The sequence below is a fragment of the Alosa sapidissima genome, chromosome 6 (genome assembly GCF_018492685.1).
Source record: "Alosa sapidissima isolate fAloSap1 chromosome 6, fAloSap1.pri, whole genome shotgun sequence".
NCBI classification, from domain to species: domain Eukaryota; kingdom Metazoa; phylum Chordata; class Actinopteri; order Clupeiformes; family Clupeidae; genus Alosa; species Alosa sapidissima.
In genome coordinates this window covers 33,450,837-33,468,351 of record NC_055962.1, presented here as the reverse complement: position 1 = coordinate 33,468,351, position 17,515 = coordinate 33,450,837, and the positions used below count along the sequence as shown (strand labels likewise).

The following is a 17,515-nucleotide window of genomic DNA, read 5'->3' as shown; positions in this document are numbered from 1 at the left end:
TGACATATATTGTCAGGGCTCTACACTAAAAAAAAATTCCAGGAGCACTTGTGCGCCCAAGTTAAAAAATTTAGGAGCACAGACAAAAATTTGGGCGCACAGTCAGTTCTGTACTTAACTTACACATAATCTAACATTATACTGCAGCTAACAGTTAAACATGCCAGTGCACCAATTGCGAATATTAAGAATGACTATCAACATTTAGGCTACAGGAAACAGGATTTTAAAGGTCAGTGCCTACTTTATTTTCAGTCTGTTCTATTTTCCTACATTTTGTTAATGTAAAATAATATAATACATTGCCATATTTGCATTTAGCCTGTATATCAAGTATCCTGCCAAATGTAGGCTAATTTATTTATTTGTGAATCCATCTGTAGCTAATCCAAATATGCCCATGGTGACCTATCTGACTGCATACTGCCTAATACTACTACTAAAACAGTCCATTTTCTCTTCCACAAAACCCAACATAGGCTAATCAAGGATATATGTTTTATACTTTCAGTTTTTATTTGAAATATCTGCATTGATGGGGGCAGTAGGCAAACGTTAGGCCTACTTTCGTTTTGCACTTACACACACTCGGTGTAAACAAACAAGCATGCGTGGAAGCCTGGAGTTGTCAGTAGCGTTCTACCTTTGAATAAAATGGGAGTATTACGGGAGGCTACTTTTGTCCCGGTTCGCTACAGCTATATTTTGCATATTGCAGCCAATACAACTGGGCTTAAAGGCATGTTAGGTTACCTTTCCTTCTCTCACGGCATTCTCAGAATCTCATCCTGTTCCTCCTATATCCAATGAATTCGGTGGATAGAAGAACTAATTTCTTCAATCTTTGCTAGTGATGCACGATATATCGGCTGCCGATATAATATCGGCCGATATGGTCATTTTTTTACACATCGGTATCGGTCCGATGTCAAAATAGGGCCGCTGTGAACAGGCCGATAATCATTCCTGTGTATTTGACGTGTGTGTAGCGATCCAAGCGTGTTATCTGTCTACACTGAATCCGTTAAATATGCCCTTCTATTGCATCATATTTCTTATTTAAAATAGCAGGGCAACAAGACTGACAGAAAGAAGACACTGGGCATCTGACAAAAGTTCTTTCAAAACGTTGCGTTGTATCGCGCTGCTCGCGTTGCTTGCAGTCAAGTTGATGGCTGGCTTGCATGTCATGTCACGCCTAGCACTACATCTCTCGCGGTAGACTAAATATAACTGTGTATCAGGCAGAATGTAGTTATATGGTCGTAATAGGAATTTAATAGGGCTGTAACGATATGCGATTCAAAACTGAAATCGCAACACTCATATCCACAAACCTGTGTCGCGGTGTGAAAAGGCAGAACCGACACACCCTTTCTAGTTTCTAGCAGTGCTTTGCAGCTTACGCGGCCGCATAAACAACACACATCTCCCGCTTTACTTGGCGGTAGCCTACGTTGCTTTCATTGTAGACTTTACCAAACAGTATAAACCCCCTGTTAACCTTTCCTGCTTTGTTTCAGACCGTAGTCAGAAACGCAGGGGAGATTCGTTATTCGAGGGCCGATGTTATAAGATAGAATAACGTCGGGGTCACGGTCCCATTTCTGATGAGCAAAATACACGAGCTGAACTTTATGGAGTTTTATTTCGGACAGTAACACCGCTCACACTGTGTACAGACTCCAACTTGAACTTTCACACTCTCTGCTCCAGTCGCATACATACACTTCCTCACTCTCTGCTCCAGGCGCATACATACACTTCCTCACTCTATCTCCCTCCTTCCCAGCTTCCCACACACACACACGGAGCTCTCTTAAAGGAGCCGCAACACCATTTTACAACACCCCTCTCTTTCTCGCTCACTCAATGGACACGCGCGACTCGGCCAACGCAATCCAAATAAAACATTACAATCGTGAAAGCAAGGACTCATAGAAGACGACTTGCTGAATTACTATTAAATCTGCTTAGCAACAATAGCATGCTGCACATATTTGTTTAAAACTCTTGTTTTCAAGTTGACTGATCATCTCAATACCAATGTTTCCCAAAAGTGCCTGTACCAAGGAAAACAAGTATTACCTTTAAACTTAAACATACATGGGGAAACTGAACAGTCCAATCAGTAGACTATGATAAGCTAGCCAACTATGCTACTATGCTACTTTGTTTACAATATTTCCAGGCTTCAACCACACAGCTGAATTAAAGAGGGAGAGTTGTAATATAAATAGTAGGCCTATAGTGTGCCATACCTATAGGCTAATCTGCATAAAGTGCTGTCATAAATATCAGACATTCAGTATTCTCTCTTTTTATATCAGGATATAAAATAATACAGATATATTCTATTAGATTGTAATCCTCTGGTGTTCTAAGGTAGGCTATTGAAACGTTATTTAAAAAAATGCATTTTGGAAAATAGCTCTTTATTTGATTATCATAAGAATGTGTTTTCTATACAGATATATCGACATCTGTAAATATCGGTATCGGCCATAACAGCAAAATTAATATCGGTTATCGGTATCGGCCACAATTTTCACATCGGTGCATCACTAATCTTTGCATCTTGGCTGGCTAGTCTAACTTTCCGCTTTTTCTGCGCACTCTTGGATTTGATAGAAGCGACTACTAGCGAGTCACAACGCGAAACTGCTAACGTTGATGGTAGGTGTCCTTTTTATGCTGCATTTGCGACTTGATTCTATGGTCTGCACCTGTAATGTTTCTCGATGTTGCGGTGTATTTTGTAGACAAACATTGACATGGTTAGAAGTCATTTGCACCAGTGCGCCTAAATATTTTTTTGCACTCGCACGGCATCATTTTTACTAGTGAAATGGGCGCACTGTAGAGCCCTGATTGTGTTTTAGTGACCTTGTTGTTTCTATGAACATGAATTGTTGTTTATAGGCAACATCAACTTAGTCGAGTCATAAAGAGCCCTGTATATCCTCATTAAGTACTTTTGAACTAGCTAGCTGATAGCCCAAGCTGGATGCTCTAGACACTGGAGTAAAATGGTTAGCAAACCGTCCATGCCCCCGTGAATATTTCACTGTTTCAAGGACGAAATCAAGAGTGTCCAAAGGGGTGAAAACCACTTTAAATCGGGTCACATTATTGACTGCTGTGTGTCCGAGGGTCAGCTTGTGGGTTTTGTAAGGGCCAGCATGAGGGACAAGACCTACAAAGTTGTGTGGTGAGTTTTGCAGGGAGGTTGGTAATGCTAGTTGTGGTAATGCTACTGTAGCCTTCATACTGTACAAGTCATATCAATTATTAACCTAGAAATACTTCTTCGTACATTTAATGAACATTTTGTGTAATAATTACGAAGCACTGCACCATGTTGCTAACGTTAACGTTAACGAGCGCCGCTGGTGTTGCAGGCAGCTCACTGCGCTGGGATTAGTGTGTGCTTCACCTCACTGTGTGTGTTCACTGTGTGCTGAGTGTGTTTCACTAATTCACGGATTGGGATAAATGCAGAGACCAAATTTCCCTCACGGGATCAAAAGAGTATATATACTTATACTTAACCGCTTTCACACACACACACGATATAAAATACACAATAGTAAATATAACATTCAATACCAAAACACTATTATTTACACGATTACTCCTGAAATAACTGCTATTAACTGCACATTCACTATATAAAAATCACTGTTTGGAGGAAAGGGTTCGCTGCTGTAGCTGGTTGCAAGCTGTTTAAATGGCATTTTGCGCCGCGGTTCGTGCCTTGCTTATATATTATTCAGTGAGGCGCGGTGGTTTATGGGATGAGTAGGACTAGTTCCTTCGCTCGGAAAATGAAAATATGTACACAGTCTTGTACCTTTGACTTTTTTTGGACTTTCTCTTTGTTTTTTCACTCGAAATGATATGTTGTATGCTTATGAGTTACGCCGTAGCTGATTAGCCCAAGACATGCTCTAAAACTCTTTAGATACGGATTTTTCCAAAACGTCAATGGGAGAAATGAATGGGAAATTTACTTCCGGAAACTAAGCTCTCTCGGAGGAGGGGCGGGACTGTGATGCTCTATGGAGCTGTGTCAGACTCATATTCTGACTAGAATTGAGTATGACTACGTCAGGCTACATAAGTTCAGGTGGAGTGTCATGAAATTTGCCAAAGCATTTGATGACCCTGGCTAAAGACCTCCTCACCAAACATGCTTTTCGACTGCTTCTCTTTTTGTGAACTTGTGAATAAAACACTAATATACATATGACTGATGTGAATTTGGTGAAGAAATAAATAATCTAGGCAATAGACCTCTCCGGAATAAGTCCCGCCTCTGAAACATCCGTATCCACCCAACTTCCGGTCGTCAAATGTCTATGGGAAATAACATGGCGTTTCGAAATATCGTACTTGTCAAACTCTGTAGGTGACAAAGTAGAAAAAGCTGGTGGGCCGATTGGCCTACACACTTCTGCCATCTAGTTTCCACTGGATTTTTTGATTGTCGGTGAGAACAACCATTGAAATATTACTTACTGTCTAAGATGGAGAGAGAAATCTCTCCACCTCCTGGTCCACAATAGTATTCTCCAGCATCTTCAGCAGTGACATTAGCAATGCCCAGGCTGCAGCAGTGGTTCGGGCTCATTCTCTCAGCTCTCTTCGTGTTGTCTGTTCTGACCCTCCCATACGTCATCACATCAAACCGTTCTCCTTGAGGGCTGCTGTAGGTCCATATAGTCTTAAGGCAGTCTGACATACACATGTCGGCACATGGCAAGGATTCATACCCTCCAGCAGCTACATACCTATCTCTTATCCAGTATCCTCTTACACCTTGGACATGTAAAGCTAAAAGAACAGTAGAGCTCATTTGTTAATGTTACAAAAGTCCACAATTTCTTTAAGACAATGACTAGTTTTGTACAATTATTTAAAAATAGCATGGTGTTGATGTCAACAGATCAATATTTTGTAGGGCTGTCAATCGATTAAAAAATGTAATCAAATTAATTACATTCTCTGTGATTAATTAATCTAAATTAATCACATATATATTTTTTGCTGTGAAAGTATTTTAAATATTTAAACTCAAATTAATCACTGAATAATCAGCATTAGTGACATTAAAGTTCAAAAACTCTTTTATTATTATTTTCACTGTTCAAATAATGGCCATAATAATCTATGATATGACCTAATATGCTAATATTCAAAAGTGCTTTGGGAATAAGTTTTTTTTCCACATACAAGGCATTTCAGGCCACAGATATAACCTAGGGGACACAATGAAAACAAATGAATTCTCCGCTCTATGTCAACTCTATTTCTTCGCATTGATGTGCGACTTAAAAGTAAATGTTCCAAACAATGATCTAGGCAGCAAATTTTCTTCTCTCTCCTTTATTTTACAGTCTAAAGGCCCATTCACACCAAGAACGATAACGATAACTATAACTATAATGATAAAAGCGTTCACACTGAACAACGATAAACAAAGTCTCTCATTGTGTTAATAAATGTGAGGGCTAAAATTCGATGGGTTCTGATTGGCTATTAGCATTTTATCGTTGTGAAAATCGCTCTGAAAGTGATCCCCAACGATATCGTTCTTCATGTCGTTATCGTTATAGTTTATGTGTGAACGTCGTCATTCATATTAACGAGAACGATATTTATTTATAGTTATCGTTATCGTTTTTGGTGTGAATGGGCCTTAATGGTTACTCACTAGAACGGCTCGGGGTCAAAGGTCATACGGAATCAATTAATCTGCGTTTTTTTTTTTAATCAGTTATTTTTTCTCAAATTAATTAATCGAAATTAATCAGTTATTTTGACAGCCCTAATATTTTGTATTGTATTCATTTCAAAATTAATGTCAAACTTTTGCTTTTATATGTGTGTGTGTGTGTGTGTGTGTGTTTGGATGGGCATGCCCCCATGAGCTCTTTTTTAAGTCAGTGGCTCTTACCCGTGAAGAGGAGAGTGGTGATGCAGAAAATCTGTGATGTTTTTTTGTCCACAACCATGACCGCGTTGCTGCAGATTAAACACACAATACATCCTTGAACACCCAACTCCCACACACCCAATAATGAAATATGCAAATATAAATAAATACAAATAAACAACTGTGTTTTGTGGGGATATCTATTAGTTTAAATGTTTAGCCTATTCACCTGTAAGATATCCCAGATATACAGTGGACATAAAGAGGCTGATAAAACACAAAAAGCTACCGCAAATGTAGCTATCACATATTTTCTCATTCTAGGATACCTTGTCAAAAATCACTATGAGACTTATTCCCCTTGAATGGTAGCCTACCGATTGACCAAAAGTAGGGGGTCTGGCTCAAGGACTACATGTACACATAACAACACACATGCATGTGCATATACACTCACACAGACACACTGTACACATTGAAAGTAAAAAATCTTAGACACTACCTGTAGAGAGGTTTTACTGGCTGCAATGGTGGTGCTGATGGGATATTATACTCTGTGCAGTCCCTGCTAAATCTGCAGAGCATCATGACATAAATAAATGTCTTTATTCAAAGGGTGTTCCTCTTTCTGAAAACATTGTTTTTCTTCCTCTTTCCAGAAAAGGTCTTGCTGTTAACCATAAAAAGAGATACACTGCATGATATGACCCCTGCATGATGTGAAACTAAAGCAGGCTTTCTAAGCCATCTCCATCCCCTACTCTTACAATTCATATATATAAAAGTATATATACTTTTTTGATCCTGTGAGGGAAATTTGGTCTCTGCATTTAACCCAATCAGTGAATTAGTGTAACACAAACAGCACACAGTGAACACACAGTGAGGTGAAGCACACATTAATCCCGGCGCAGTGAGCTGCCTGCTTCAACGGCGGCGCTCGGGGAGCAGTGAGGGGTTAGGTGCCTTGCTCAAGGGCACTTCAGCCGCGGCCCACTGGTCGGGGCTCGAACCGGCAACCCTCCGGTTACAAGTCCAGAGTGCCACGGCTGCCCTCATATATCTTCTCCTCTAGATTACTCAATCATTGTTTAGTAATGCAATATTTGTGTGTCTTTACAAACTTGTATTGAATACCTCACTATGACCAGTCTGCAACAACAGACAGTATATAATTTGGTGACACCTAAATCCAATTGTGTCCACCAGTATACATCTGCTATTTTGTGGCAGTCATATTGCGCATTGCTATGCGGATATGTCAAGACTTGTATTGTGTGCCTGGGTGTCTGTGTATACCTGCGTGTGTGTTTGTGTGCACTGCTTAACTAAGACAACTCTGCAACAACAGATGAAACATACTTTGGTGACACCCAAATGCACGTCTGTATATGCAGATTCTGCACTGCACACTGCCATTATGCTGCTATCATATTACGTACGCATTACTGTGCTGTACATTTAGAACAGTGTTTCTCAAACTTTTTCAGACCAAGGACCACTTAACCAATAAAAAAAACTCAGACCACCTAGCTAAAAAAAAACTACTTCAACATATTACACAATAGGCCTACTCACTGAACCACCTTGCTTATTGTCTTTGCACCTTGCTTCTTGTGTCAGAGGATTCATATGATTTAAAATGGCATAGCTTACCTAGGCAGTGTTGCAGAACTGTTTGGATTTACATACAAGTTGGTTCAATATTGCATATATTATATTTTACGTCTGCTCGCGGACCGCTTGGGATAGCTTGCGGACCACCCTTTGAGAAACACTGTTTAGAGAGATAAAGAGAGAGAGAGAGAGAGAGAGAGAGTGTGTGTGTCTATGCAAACTTGCGTGCAAGGCCAGTGTGTATATGCATGATCTGCTGATTGGCCCTAAAAGCATCCTCACCAAATCTCCCCGTCTCCCCCTCAACATCTGTCCACTCCACCCCTGTTGTTAAAAACCTTGGCATTCAGCTTGACTCCACCCTTAGCTTTGATCCTCATATCAAATCACTCCCTAAGATTGCTTTTTTTCACCTCCGTAACATTGCCCACCTCCTACCCTTCCTCTCTGCTAGTGATGCACAGACTTTGGTTCACTCTTTTATTATGTCCCGTTTAGATTACTGCAACTCACTTTTCCTTGGTCTCCCCACTAAAACCCTTCAAAGACTACAATATATTCAAAACTCTGCAGCCAGGCTCCTCACCCATACCAGACGATCAGCACACATCACCCCCATACTCCATTGGCTACCAGTTCCGTCCCGGATCAAATACAAAGTACTACTACTCACCTTCAAAGCCCTCCACAACCTTGCTCCCCCCTACATCTGCGACCTCCTGACCCCTTACACTCCCTCCCACTCAGATCCTCTGACCAAAACCTCTTGGCTATCCCCCGCTCCAGACTCTCCACCCTGGGTGGCAGGTCCTTCAGTGCCTTGGCCCCCAAACTCTGGAACTCCCTCCCCCAACCTTATTGTGCCTGTCCTTCTCTTCCTTTCTTCAAAGCACATCTCAAGACCTTTCTGTTTAATGATCACTTCTCCTCCACACCCAACACATACAGTAGTTCCATACAGATAACTTGTCTTTGTTGTATTGTTTTGTTTGTTGTTATCGTGTTTCCCTGCCTTCCTTCTATGTAAAGCGACCTTGGGTTTGAGAAAGGCGCTATATAAAATAAACTTATTATGACCGCCGTGCAGCGAAGCGGCGTTCATATAGGTTTAGTCAGATTTTTTTTTTTTTCGCATGCCCAAATTTCCGTCAATGATTCCCGGGACACTGAAAGACCGGGGTACACGAAACTTGGTGGGCATGTAACCCCACATGGATAGCATGGAACCATCGTTTTTCGTTTTGATCTGTAGCCCTCCCGCTGGACTGGACACACAAGTCCGAAGAGCTAACCAGTAGGCCATGGCTGCCCCTAAAAGATAGCCAGTTTAAACTGTGCATGGTGTACTGTATGCTCTGATGATGAGCTGACTGTGGTTTCACAGCTCTGTTGGGCCTCAGCTGTTCTCTGAATTATCTCAGTTGTGTGATCTTGATGTTCTCACTTTAAGTTTTAAATGTATAGTTTCTTTTTAGAAGTGCATACATTACTATGCTGTTAACTCTTTCTCAAGTAATATTAAACAGAAAACAGTCTGTAAGAGTCCCTATAAGCCACATTTGGTAAATGATGAAAGTATATAATGTTTTTAAAAGGTTACTTCTTTTTTTTTTTACAAAATGAATGTGTCAGTTTCAGTTCTTCTTTAAGAATACCAAGCTAAAAAAAAATCCCAAGTCAAGTCCGAGTCGAGTCCACTACTCATCCGAGTCGAGTCACTATTGATCCACGTCGAGTCCGAGTCGAGTCCCTATTGATCAAGTCCCTATTGATCAAGTCGAGTCCAAGTCCAGCACTAAAGCAAGCATAGCCAACATGTAGTTCCATTTTTTCCCATTGCAGATGAAATCCTTAAAAGCAAAAGCAAAACGGACAATCTTCTGTCTCCAAGCAGGGGTGCCATCACTTGTGTGAAAGTAGTATTGTCAAATTTCTTGCCAAACCCAATGTGTTGTATTTATTATATCGGAGAGAATACCATACCATAGCCCAGCGTTTCTCAAACTGTGGGTCGCGGAAACATGCCAGGTGGGGCGCAAACTGACGTGAAAAACATGAGTTTTTTTTATTTATTTTTTTATCTGTAGCCTGGGCCCAGGTAGCACCCGATGCGCAATGGACGCACTGTGTTATTCACAGGGAAGCACTCGTGTCAAGGCAGCTTAGTTAGTCCCGACCTACATGAGATTTTGAACGTTGTTGTGAGAGTGGTGAATTTCATCAAAACCCGGCCCTTAAAAGCGCGTCTATTCTCCGCACTTTGCGAAGAGATGGTAGCTGACCAAAAGGCTGTACTGTTTCACAGCGAGGCAAGGTGGCTTTCCCGAGGTAAAGTGCTGTCGCGCATGTTTGAGCTCCGAGTCGCCTCTTCTTGGAGGAAGAGCGCATGTTTGAATCTGCAAGCACGTTCACTAATGAACATTTCTTGACAAAACTGGCCTATCTTAGCGATATATTTGATATATCTTAGCGATACATTTGAGTTAAATGTCCAGTTACAAGGCAAAGACTAGCACCTACCTCACCTAGCAAATAAGATTACTGCATTCACCAAAAAAACTTGAGGTATGGGACAGGCGCCTCGATCGCGACAGTATTATGCCTTTGAGATTTCTGAGCGCTCTTGTGATCCCATGTGTTAAACAGTAGGCCTACATCACATCCCTGCAAAGTTTATTTCAAAAATATTTCCCAACCAGCAGTGCTCAGTGTGACTGGATTATGGATCCATTTAATTCAGCATGTTGGTAGTTGGTATTTCATTGAATATAGGCCTATTGTACAATGCTGTAAAATGGCCTATGCTTCCTAATATGTTGCTGGAAAACAGAAATATGTGTGTTATTATGTATTTATTTATTTATTATTATTATATCTGCAGCACCAGCTGATTTACCTCTGTTGAAGAGGATATATGTAGAACTTGTCATTATTTCAATAAATTTGACAATTTTAAGCTTGACCTACCACTTTCTTAGAGCGATGAGGGACAGGTGGGGCTCGAGAATGCCCCCTTGATCAAAGTGGGGAATGAAAGAAAACGTTTGAGAACCACTGCTCTAAGGAGTGACTCAGAAAGTCACGCAGACAACTGTCTCACTCTCAAGACACTAACTTATAGCTGTCTCACTCCCAGGGTACTAAGCTACACAATAACATAATGGGAATTTGTTGTCTAGACAACAAATAGCTCATTGGTTCCTTATTACTTTGGACAGGAATGAAACTGCCCCTGCAGGAGTTATTCCCACCAGGTACTGTATAATAAACATAATAACCATATTATTATGTTTGTAGTTGGACCAGGTCTGAGCTCTAGCTGTCAAGTTGGTAGGTCTCTCCATGAAAATCTCTGTACAGTCAATTATACATCGACATCTCTTGAAATGTTTCCTGAATCTTTTTGGCATATTTTTAAGGACAGCACCCTTTGTTGGCCACTTAATAGCATATTTTAAAATTGTTGCCATCACAGGTAGCCAGGATCTCAGAATGTTAGAAACTGTGCTTTCAGAGACTCTAAACCTATAGGCTACATCTCTATTACTGATTCCCAATCTCAAATTCATTAGAACCACTAATAAATGATCTTCTAGTGTGAGAGATGCATATAGCTTCTGCACACCACCTTTTATTTTACCCAGTAACCAAATGAAGAGGACTGATGTTAACCCAGTGAGAAATAGCATGTAATTAGCATTGTCATTGACCACGGAAAACGAGAAGCGTGATTTCTGAAGCTCCTCTTTTAATCTTGCATTCTCCTCTCTGAGTCTGTAACAATCTTTTCTCAGGTTACCATAGTCAGTACTAAGCTGGTCATACTTTAGACTGTTGTAGGCTTCTTGTGGGACCATATTCTCTTCTGGTTCATCTGCTGTCAATAGGGCATCATCAGCTGAGAGACATTAACACAGTGTCTCCAGTCAGTGTCAGCGCAATCTAATGGCATAAATATGAAAACAACTGATTTCAAATGTTCTCACCATGGACATGCCAAGAAGCTTCCTCCTGCTCATCTGTCCAAGTAGCGTTATCCCTTTTCTTTTTTCTTTCAAGCCTTGGAGAGAGAGAGAGAGAGAGAGAGAGATGGACAGAAGCAGAATTAGGCAGTTATTATAAAAACAATAAACATGCATACAACAAAGAAGGGTAAGGGCCTCTTCATACAAACAAGTGTCTGTGACTACAGATGTGTCATGGTTGCCCATCTGTACTTTTTGTCATAGGCTAGAGATCCTTATGATGATATCTATACATAAATAAAATATATGTCTGGTTCTATAGAACTTTAGAACAAGTAGGCTACAGTTGTCTGAACTTGAATTTTAACTTCAGCAGTTTATAAACCTCAATTTGACTAACCTTGCAACCTTTTCCATAGACCTGGCACTCTGCTGACAATAGGAAGACAGAAGGGGGCAAAATCTGGATTGTTCTCATCTGTAGAAGCCTCGCCTACAAAATAAGATGAAAGCTTTATTAATCAGTGTCAACCTAAAAACTGAAGTACGCTAGCTAGCTAATGTTAGCCTAGCATGCCACATACTAGTTGTTATTGGGCTGGTTAACGTCAGCAAACATTTGCTACAAAGTTAGTTACCAAATAACAAGATAAAACTAGGCATGATCAAGATACACCAGAAAAATACGTATTTAGCTAGAAAAGCAAGTTTACCTAGCTAGCTAGTAACATCAGTGTATTTACCTGTTATGAAGTGTGCGCTACAAACACGAGCATTCTTGATGATCGCCTCCGCCCAGTCCTTTCTTTTGATGGCATTTAGCCATAGTTGTCGTCTTTTTTTTCTCTATGGTATTCTATGGTATTTCAAATTTAAACCATTACTTTTTCGGTTCTGGCACCCGACAGCACAGCATGATGACACCGGTGCTCCGTATGTAACTACCTAAACTTCCAAACTTATCTATCTTAAATCTCCTTGTTACCATCTACTTTCTACGGATTTACTGGCTACCGATTATATCTCGTGAACAAACTCTTGCATAAACTGTTGTTGCTCGAGGCTTTGGATTATCGGACTCTATAACCTTGATCGTCAAACTTTTCTGTCTAACGTTAAACGTGGGCTGCAAATAATACCGGGCCAAGGAAACGATATCTGGAAGAAGAAAGCATCAAATTCCTTCTAACGTCTCTCAAAACTAGTGACTCAATATAAAAGTGAGATCTTCTCAGATTACTTACCCGCTACCTGTGTTCGAGTTATCAAGGAACTGCACGATATCGCTGTTGCTAGTCAACTAGCAAACAAACGTTTAAAAAACAGTTGACACCGGCGAGCCCTCGCCGCGACACGATGCCTCCCCTCAGCTGTGCACCAGGCTGCGACTCATGCGTCCTTCTCAGCGAAAAGATAGTGGAACTCGAAGCCAGAATAGCGACCCTCCATCAGATTGAGAAGGATGAACAGTTCCTCGACACCATTCTCTCCGTAAGTAACGTTACCTCTCTTACACACACAAATGCCAGATGCCCTGATTTCACTCTGTCCTCCAATACTTTAACCATGCCATGCACTAATGCAACTTCTGTCCCTGTTGCCTCTCCCCGGCCTCTGCTGAGAACCAAGCCTGCTCTGCTGGCCAGCTCCACTCCACACCAGCCTGAGCCATGGCGTAGAAGCAAGCATCACAAGCACGGCAGACGGTCCGGACGGCACCCAGGCCCAGCCCAACCTATACGACTGGAAAATCGCTATGCCATTCTGACCGAGGATGAGGAGCCCCTCCAGCCCCGAGACAACCATCCTGGTCCCTCCTCAAAGTCGGCGCCCCCCCGACCCCCTCCTCCCCGGACCTCATCAACCTCCACCCTGGTCATCGGCAGTTCCATGGTTAGAGACCTCTGCATTCCCCCATCATGTAGCGGTCCCTCCAAGGTCTACTGCTTCCCTGGTGCCAAGGTCCTTGACATCCAGCAGAAACTCCCAAGCATCCTGGCCCGCCACACCAAGGTCAACAACATCATCGTACACGTGGGCACGAACGACATCAGAGATAAGCAGTCAGTAGCACTGCAGGAAAACTACAAAACTCTCATCACCACTCTGATGGGCACAGAAAAACGCTTTGTCATCTCTGGGCCTCTCCCTACCTACAGAAAAGGTGCTGAGAGATGGTCCAGACTGTTCGATCTCCACACCTGGCTCAAACGCTACTGCGCTTCCCTAAGCATCCCCTATGTCAACAACTGGGGCTTGTTCTGGGAGAGGCCCAGTATGCTGAAGCGTGATGGTCTCCACCCAAACCAACATGGAGCCAGGCTACTCTCTGACAACATAGCGTCCACACTGAGACATTGACATTCTGTAGAAAATATTACAGATTCACGCCCCCCAGGTATTGATTCGAATGGCATTATACATGTGGATGAGTCTGAGAATGTTTTCTGCAGGGTAACATACAATACTACTACCATAGATCAAGCTGTGTCATGCAATAGCATGACTTATGCTTATAGTTCTATTCCAACGTTGATTTCTACCCAACGTATAGTAAAAAGAAAAGACAAATTTAAAACTAGAAACCTAACAAATATTCTTTCCATACCTCAGCATATTCCTCAAAAGCCAGAGGCATTTTCAGCTAACATGGGTTTACTAAATATAGGTGCACTTACTACCAAAACCTTTGCAATCAATGATTTTATTAGTGAAAAAAAATTGGATTTTCTGTTTCTTGTTGAAACCTGGCTGACTTCAGACAGCGAAGCTGTTCTTGTTGAGACTTGTCCCCCAAATTATAATTTCTTCCACTCAATTAGACAAGGCAAACGAGGTGGTGGAATTGCCTCCATTCTCTCAAACAAATATAGTTGCACACGAGTCAACTTTGGCGAATTCGCTTCCTTTGAGTATATTGCCCTCACTCTGAAGGCTGACCCAGCTGTACTTCTATTAACCTTATACCGCCCTCCTAAACTATGGACTGGCTTTCTCGACCAGTTTTCTGAACTTATGTCGCTCATCATCACTAGCTATGATCGGATAATTGTAAATGGCGACTTCAATATTCATGTCAATAAGACAACTGATGCTAAAGCCAGTAAGTTCCTTAATGTGTTGGACAGTTTAGAGCTAAAGCAGCATGTTACAGGACCCACCCACAACCTTGGCAACACCCTCGATCTAGTCATTTCCAGAGGGATAGAAGTCACAGACTTATCAGTAAATGATATAAATATGTCTGATCATCATTGTGTATCTTTTAATACTGTACTACATACTCCAAAAATTCATCCCGAAATTGCAATCAAATCGCGACTCTTGGACATTAGAGCAGAACAGCAGTTCATAGCTCTTATAGACTCCATAAATTTAGATATTTTACATCATCCCATTGATCAAATGGTAGAGGCTCTCAATCGTGAATTAGGCGCTCTGCTTGACAGAGTGGCACCCTTAAAGACTAAAAAAAGGCCCTGTAGCAAACTGACACCTTGGATGAACGAAAATATCCATGATCTAAAAAGATCATGTAGGAAAGCTGAGAGAACATGGAGAAAAACTAAGTTACAGGTTCACCGTGCCATTCTAAAAGAAAAAATTGCAAATTATAATAGAGCTATTCGGAATGAGAGGAGGAACCACTTCTCTAAGGTAATTGCTGAAAACAGTGGAAACTCTAGGGTGTTGTTCTCTACCATTGATAGGCTATTGCATCAAACACCTTTTGATACACTCAGTCAGGCATCCTCTCTAAGATGCGAAGAATTTGCAGACTTCTTCAAAAACAAAGTCATTTCTATAAGGGAGGCTATTGGTAACACAAGTAATATGTTTGATAGTACACCCAAAAACAGCCCCCCAAAATTAAGGTCCTTTAGCACTATTACTCAATCTGAGCTTGGTAAAATTATAACTCAAACCGGCTCCTCAACATGTGTTTTAGATCCAATCCCTACTACATTCCTCAAAAAAGTATATGATGGCTTAGCTCCCTTTTTTCTCAAGGTAATAAATACCTCATTAGAAACAGGTATATTTCCAACTGCTTTTAAAACCGCTGTTGTGAAACCTTTACTTAAAAAGTCAAATCTTGACCATACCAATCTGAGCAACTACAGGCCTATATCAAATCTATCGTTTTTGAGCAAAGTACTTGAAAAAGTTGTTTGTAATCAGTTAAATACCTTCCTCAACGAAAACAGTATCCTTGAAAAATTCCAATCAGGTTTTAGATCAAATCACAGCACAGAAACGGCTCTAGTAAAAATAGTCAATGATCTCAGACTAGCTACCGACTCAAACAAAGTCTCAATCCTTATTCTTCTGGATTTGAGTGCGGCATTTGACACCATTGATCATAGCATCCTAATTCACCGCCTTGCGAAGTGGGTGGGTCTCTCTGATAATGCTCTAAACTGGTTTCAAACCTACATTACTGGCAGAGATTTTTATATCAGTCTAGGAGATCATGTATCTGAAAAACATGACTTGCCTTTTGGTGTGGCCCAGGGGAGCTGCCTTGGTCCCCTGCTATTTTCTCTATATATGCTTCCATTGGGAAACGTCATAAGTCAACATAATGTAAACTTCCACAGCTACGCAGATGATACCCAATTGTATCTTTCTGTTGAGCCAACTAACCCAGATGGCCTTTGCTCCCTCACTGCATGCCTAACCTCCATTAATCAGTGGATGAGCAAAAACTTTTTGAAACTAAATGATGACAAAACAGAGGTACTTCTGGTTGGACCAAAACTAAAGCGAGATATTATTCTTAGTAATCTGGGGAACTTGGCACACCAGGTCAAACCAAAAGTAACAAGCCTCGGTGTCATCTTAGATGCAGAGTTAAGTTTTAAGCCCCATATCAGTAAAGTTACTCAGACAGCCTACTTCCACTTGAGAAACATTGCCAAAGTGCGGCCCTTTTTAACTCAACAAGATGCAGAAAAACTAATTCACGCCTTTATCACTAGCAGGTTAGACTACTGCAATGCACTTTTCACTGGTCTTCCCAAAAAACATCTAAAGAAATTGGCACTCATACAGAACTCTGCGGCTAGACTTTTAACTAAGACTAAGAAGAGAGAACACATCACCCCTGTGTTGGCTGAACTGCACTGGCTCCCTATTTCCTATAGAATTGATTTTAAGGTTATGTTAATTACTTACAAAGCTCTGAATGGCATAGCACCTTCATATATCTCTGAGCTTTTAATATCTTATCAACCACAAAGGAAACTTAGATCATCCAATTCTAATCTTTTAATCGTACCCAAAGTGCTCCACAAACAAAGTGGAGAAGCTGCGTTTATCCATTATGCCCCCAAACTATGGAACACCCTGCCTCTGTACATCAAGCAGGCGAGTTCAGTAAATATTTTTAAAAAAGATCTGAAAACATACCTGTACAGGAAAGCCTTTAGTTAACTCATCTTATCCTGTAGACTACATTTTCAGATTATTCTACATCTGCTACTATTGGAGGGCGCAGCCAGCCAGAAGCAGATGGGCTCCCCCTATTAAGTCAGGTTCTGCTCAAGGTTTCTTCCTGGAATATGGGAGTTTTTCCTTGCCACAGTTGCCATATGGCGTGCTTGTGGGGGGTAAGAGGGTTAAGGCTGCCAGTCTTATGACGTCATTTTCTATATTTTTGATATGTTGCTGAGCATATCATAAACAGCAAAGAAAAGTGATTGATAATGACTGACTGACTACTATTGTGTTACATGCTTCAAATGTAAAGCACTTTGAGCTGCATTCTGTGTATGAAAGGTGCTATACAAATAAAGCTTTATTATTATTATTATTATGATAACTGTTCGTTTCAGCTTCCCAGCTGAGGTGATGGTTTGTTTTGCCTCCAGTGAACGTTGTGACGTAGGCTCAGAAGGTACCTAACATTCTGACTTTGGCTGGAGCTGCTTTCATATAAAGTTCATATATATATATATATATATATATATATATATATATATATATATATATA

General features: G+C 41.0%; 1 protein-coding gene across 16 annotated transcripts in view; it reads right to left on the bottom strand.

Moving 5' to 3' along the window:
- Positions 1 to 17,515, bottom strand: part of LOC121711314 — a 35,837-nt gene that overhangs the window by 11,096 nt on the left and 7,226 nt on the right. For 5 of the 16 annotated variants that reach the window (XM_042094804.1, XM_042094807.1, XM_042094805.1 and 2 more), the window contains 3 exons: positions 6,441 to 6,512; positions 5,960 to 6,027; positions 4,522 to 4,836 (listed from right to left, as the gene is read on the bottom strand). In XM_042094804.1, the coding sequence (XP_041950738.1) occupies positions 4,522 to 4,836; positions 5,960 to 6,027; positions 6,441 to 6,512 (455 nt within the window). Of the gene's footprint in view, positions 1 to 4,521; positions 4,837 to 5,959; positions 6,028 to 6,440; positions 6,609 to 7,594; positions 7,626 to 11,380; positions 11,454 to 11,541; positions 11,616 to 11,920; positions 12,014 to 12,263; positions 12,377 to 17,515 lie in introns of those variants that run through there. The other 11 variants (XM_042094813.1, XM_042094795.1, XM_042094798.1 and 8 more) reach the window with 7 other exon arrangements.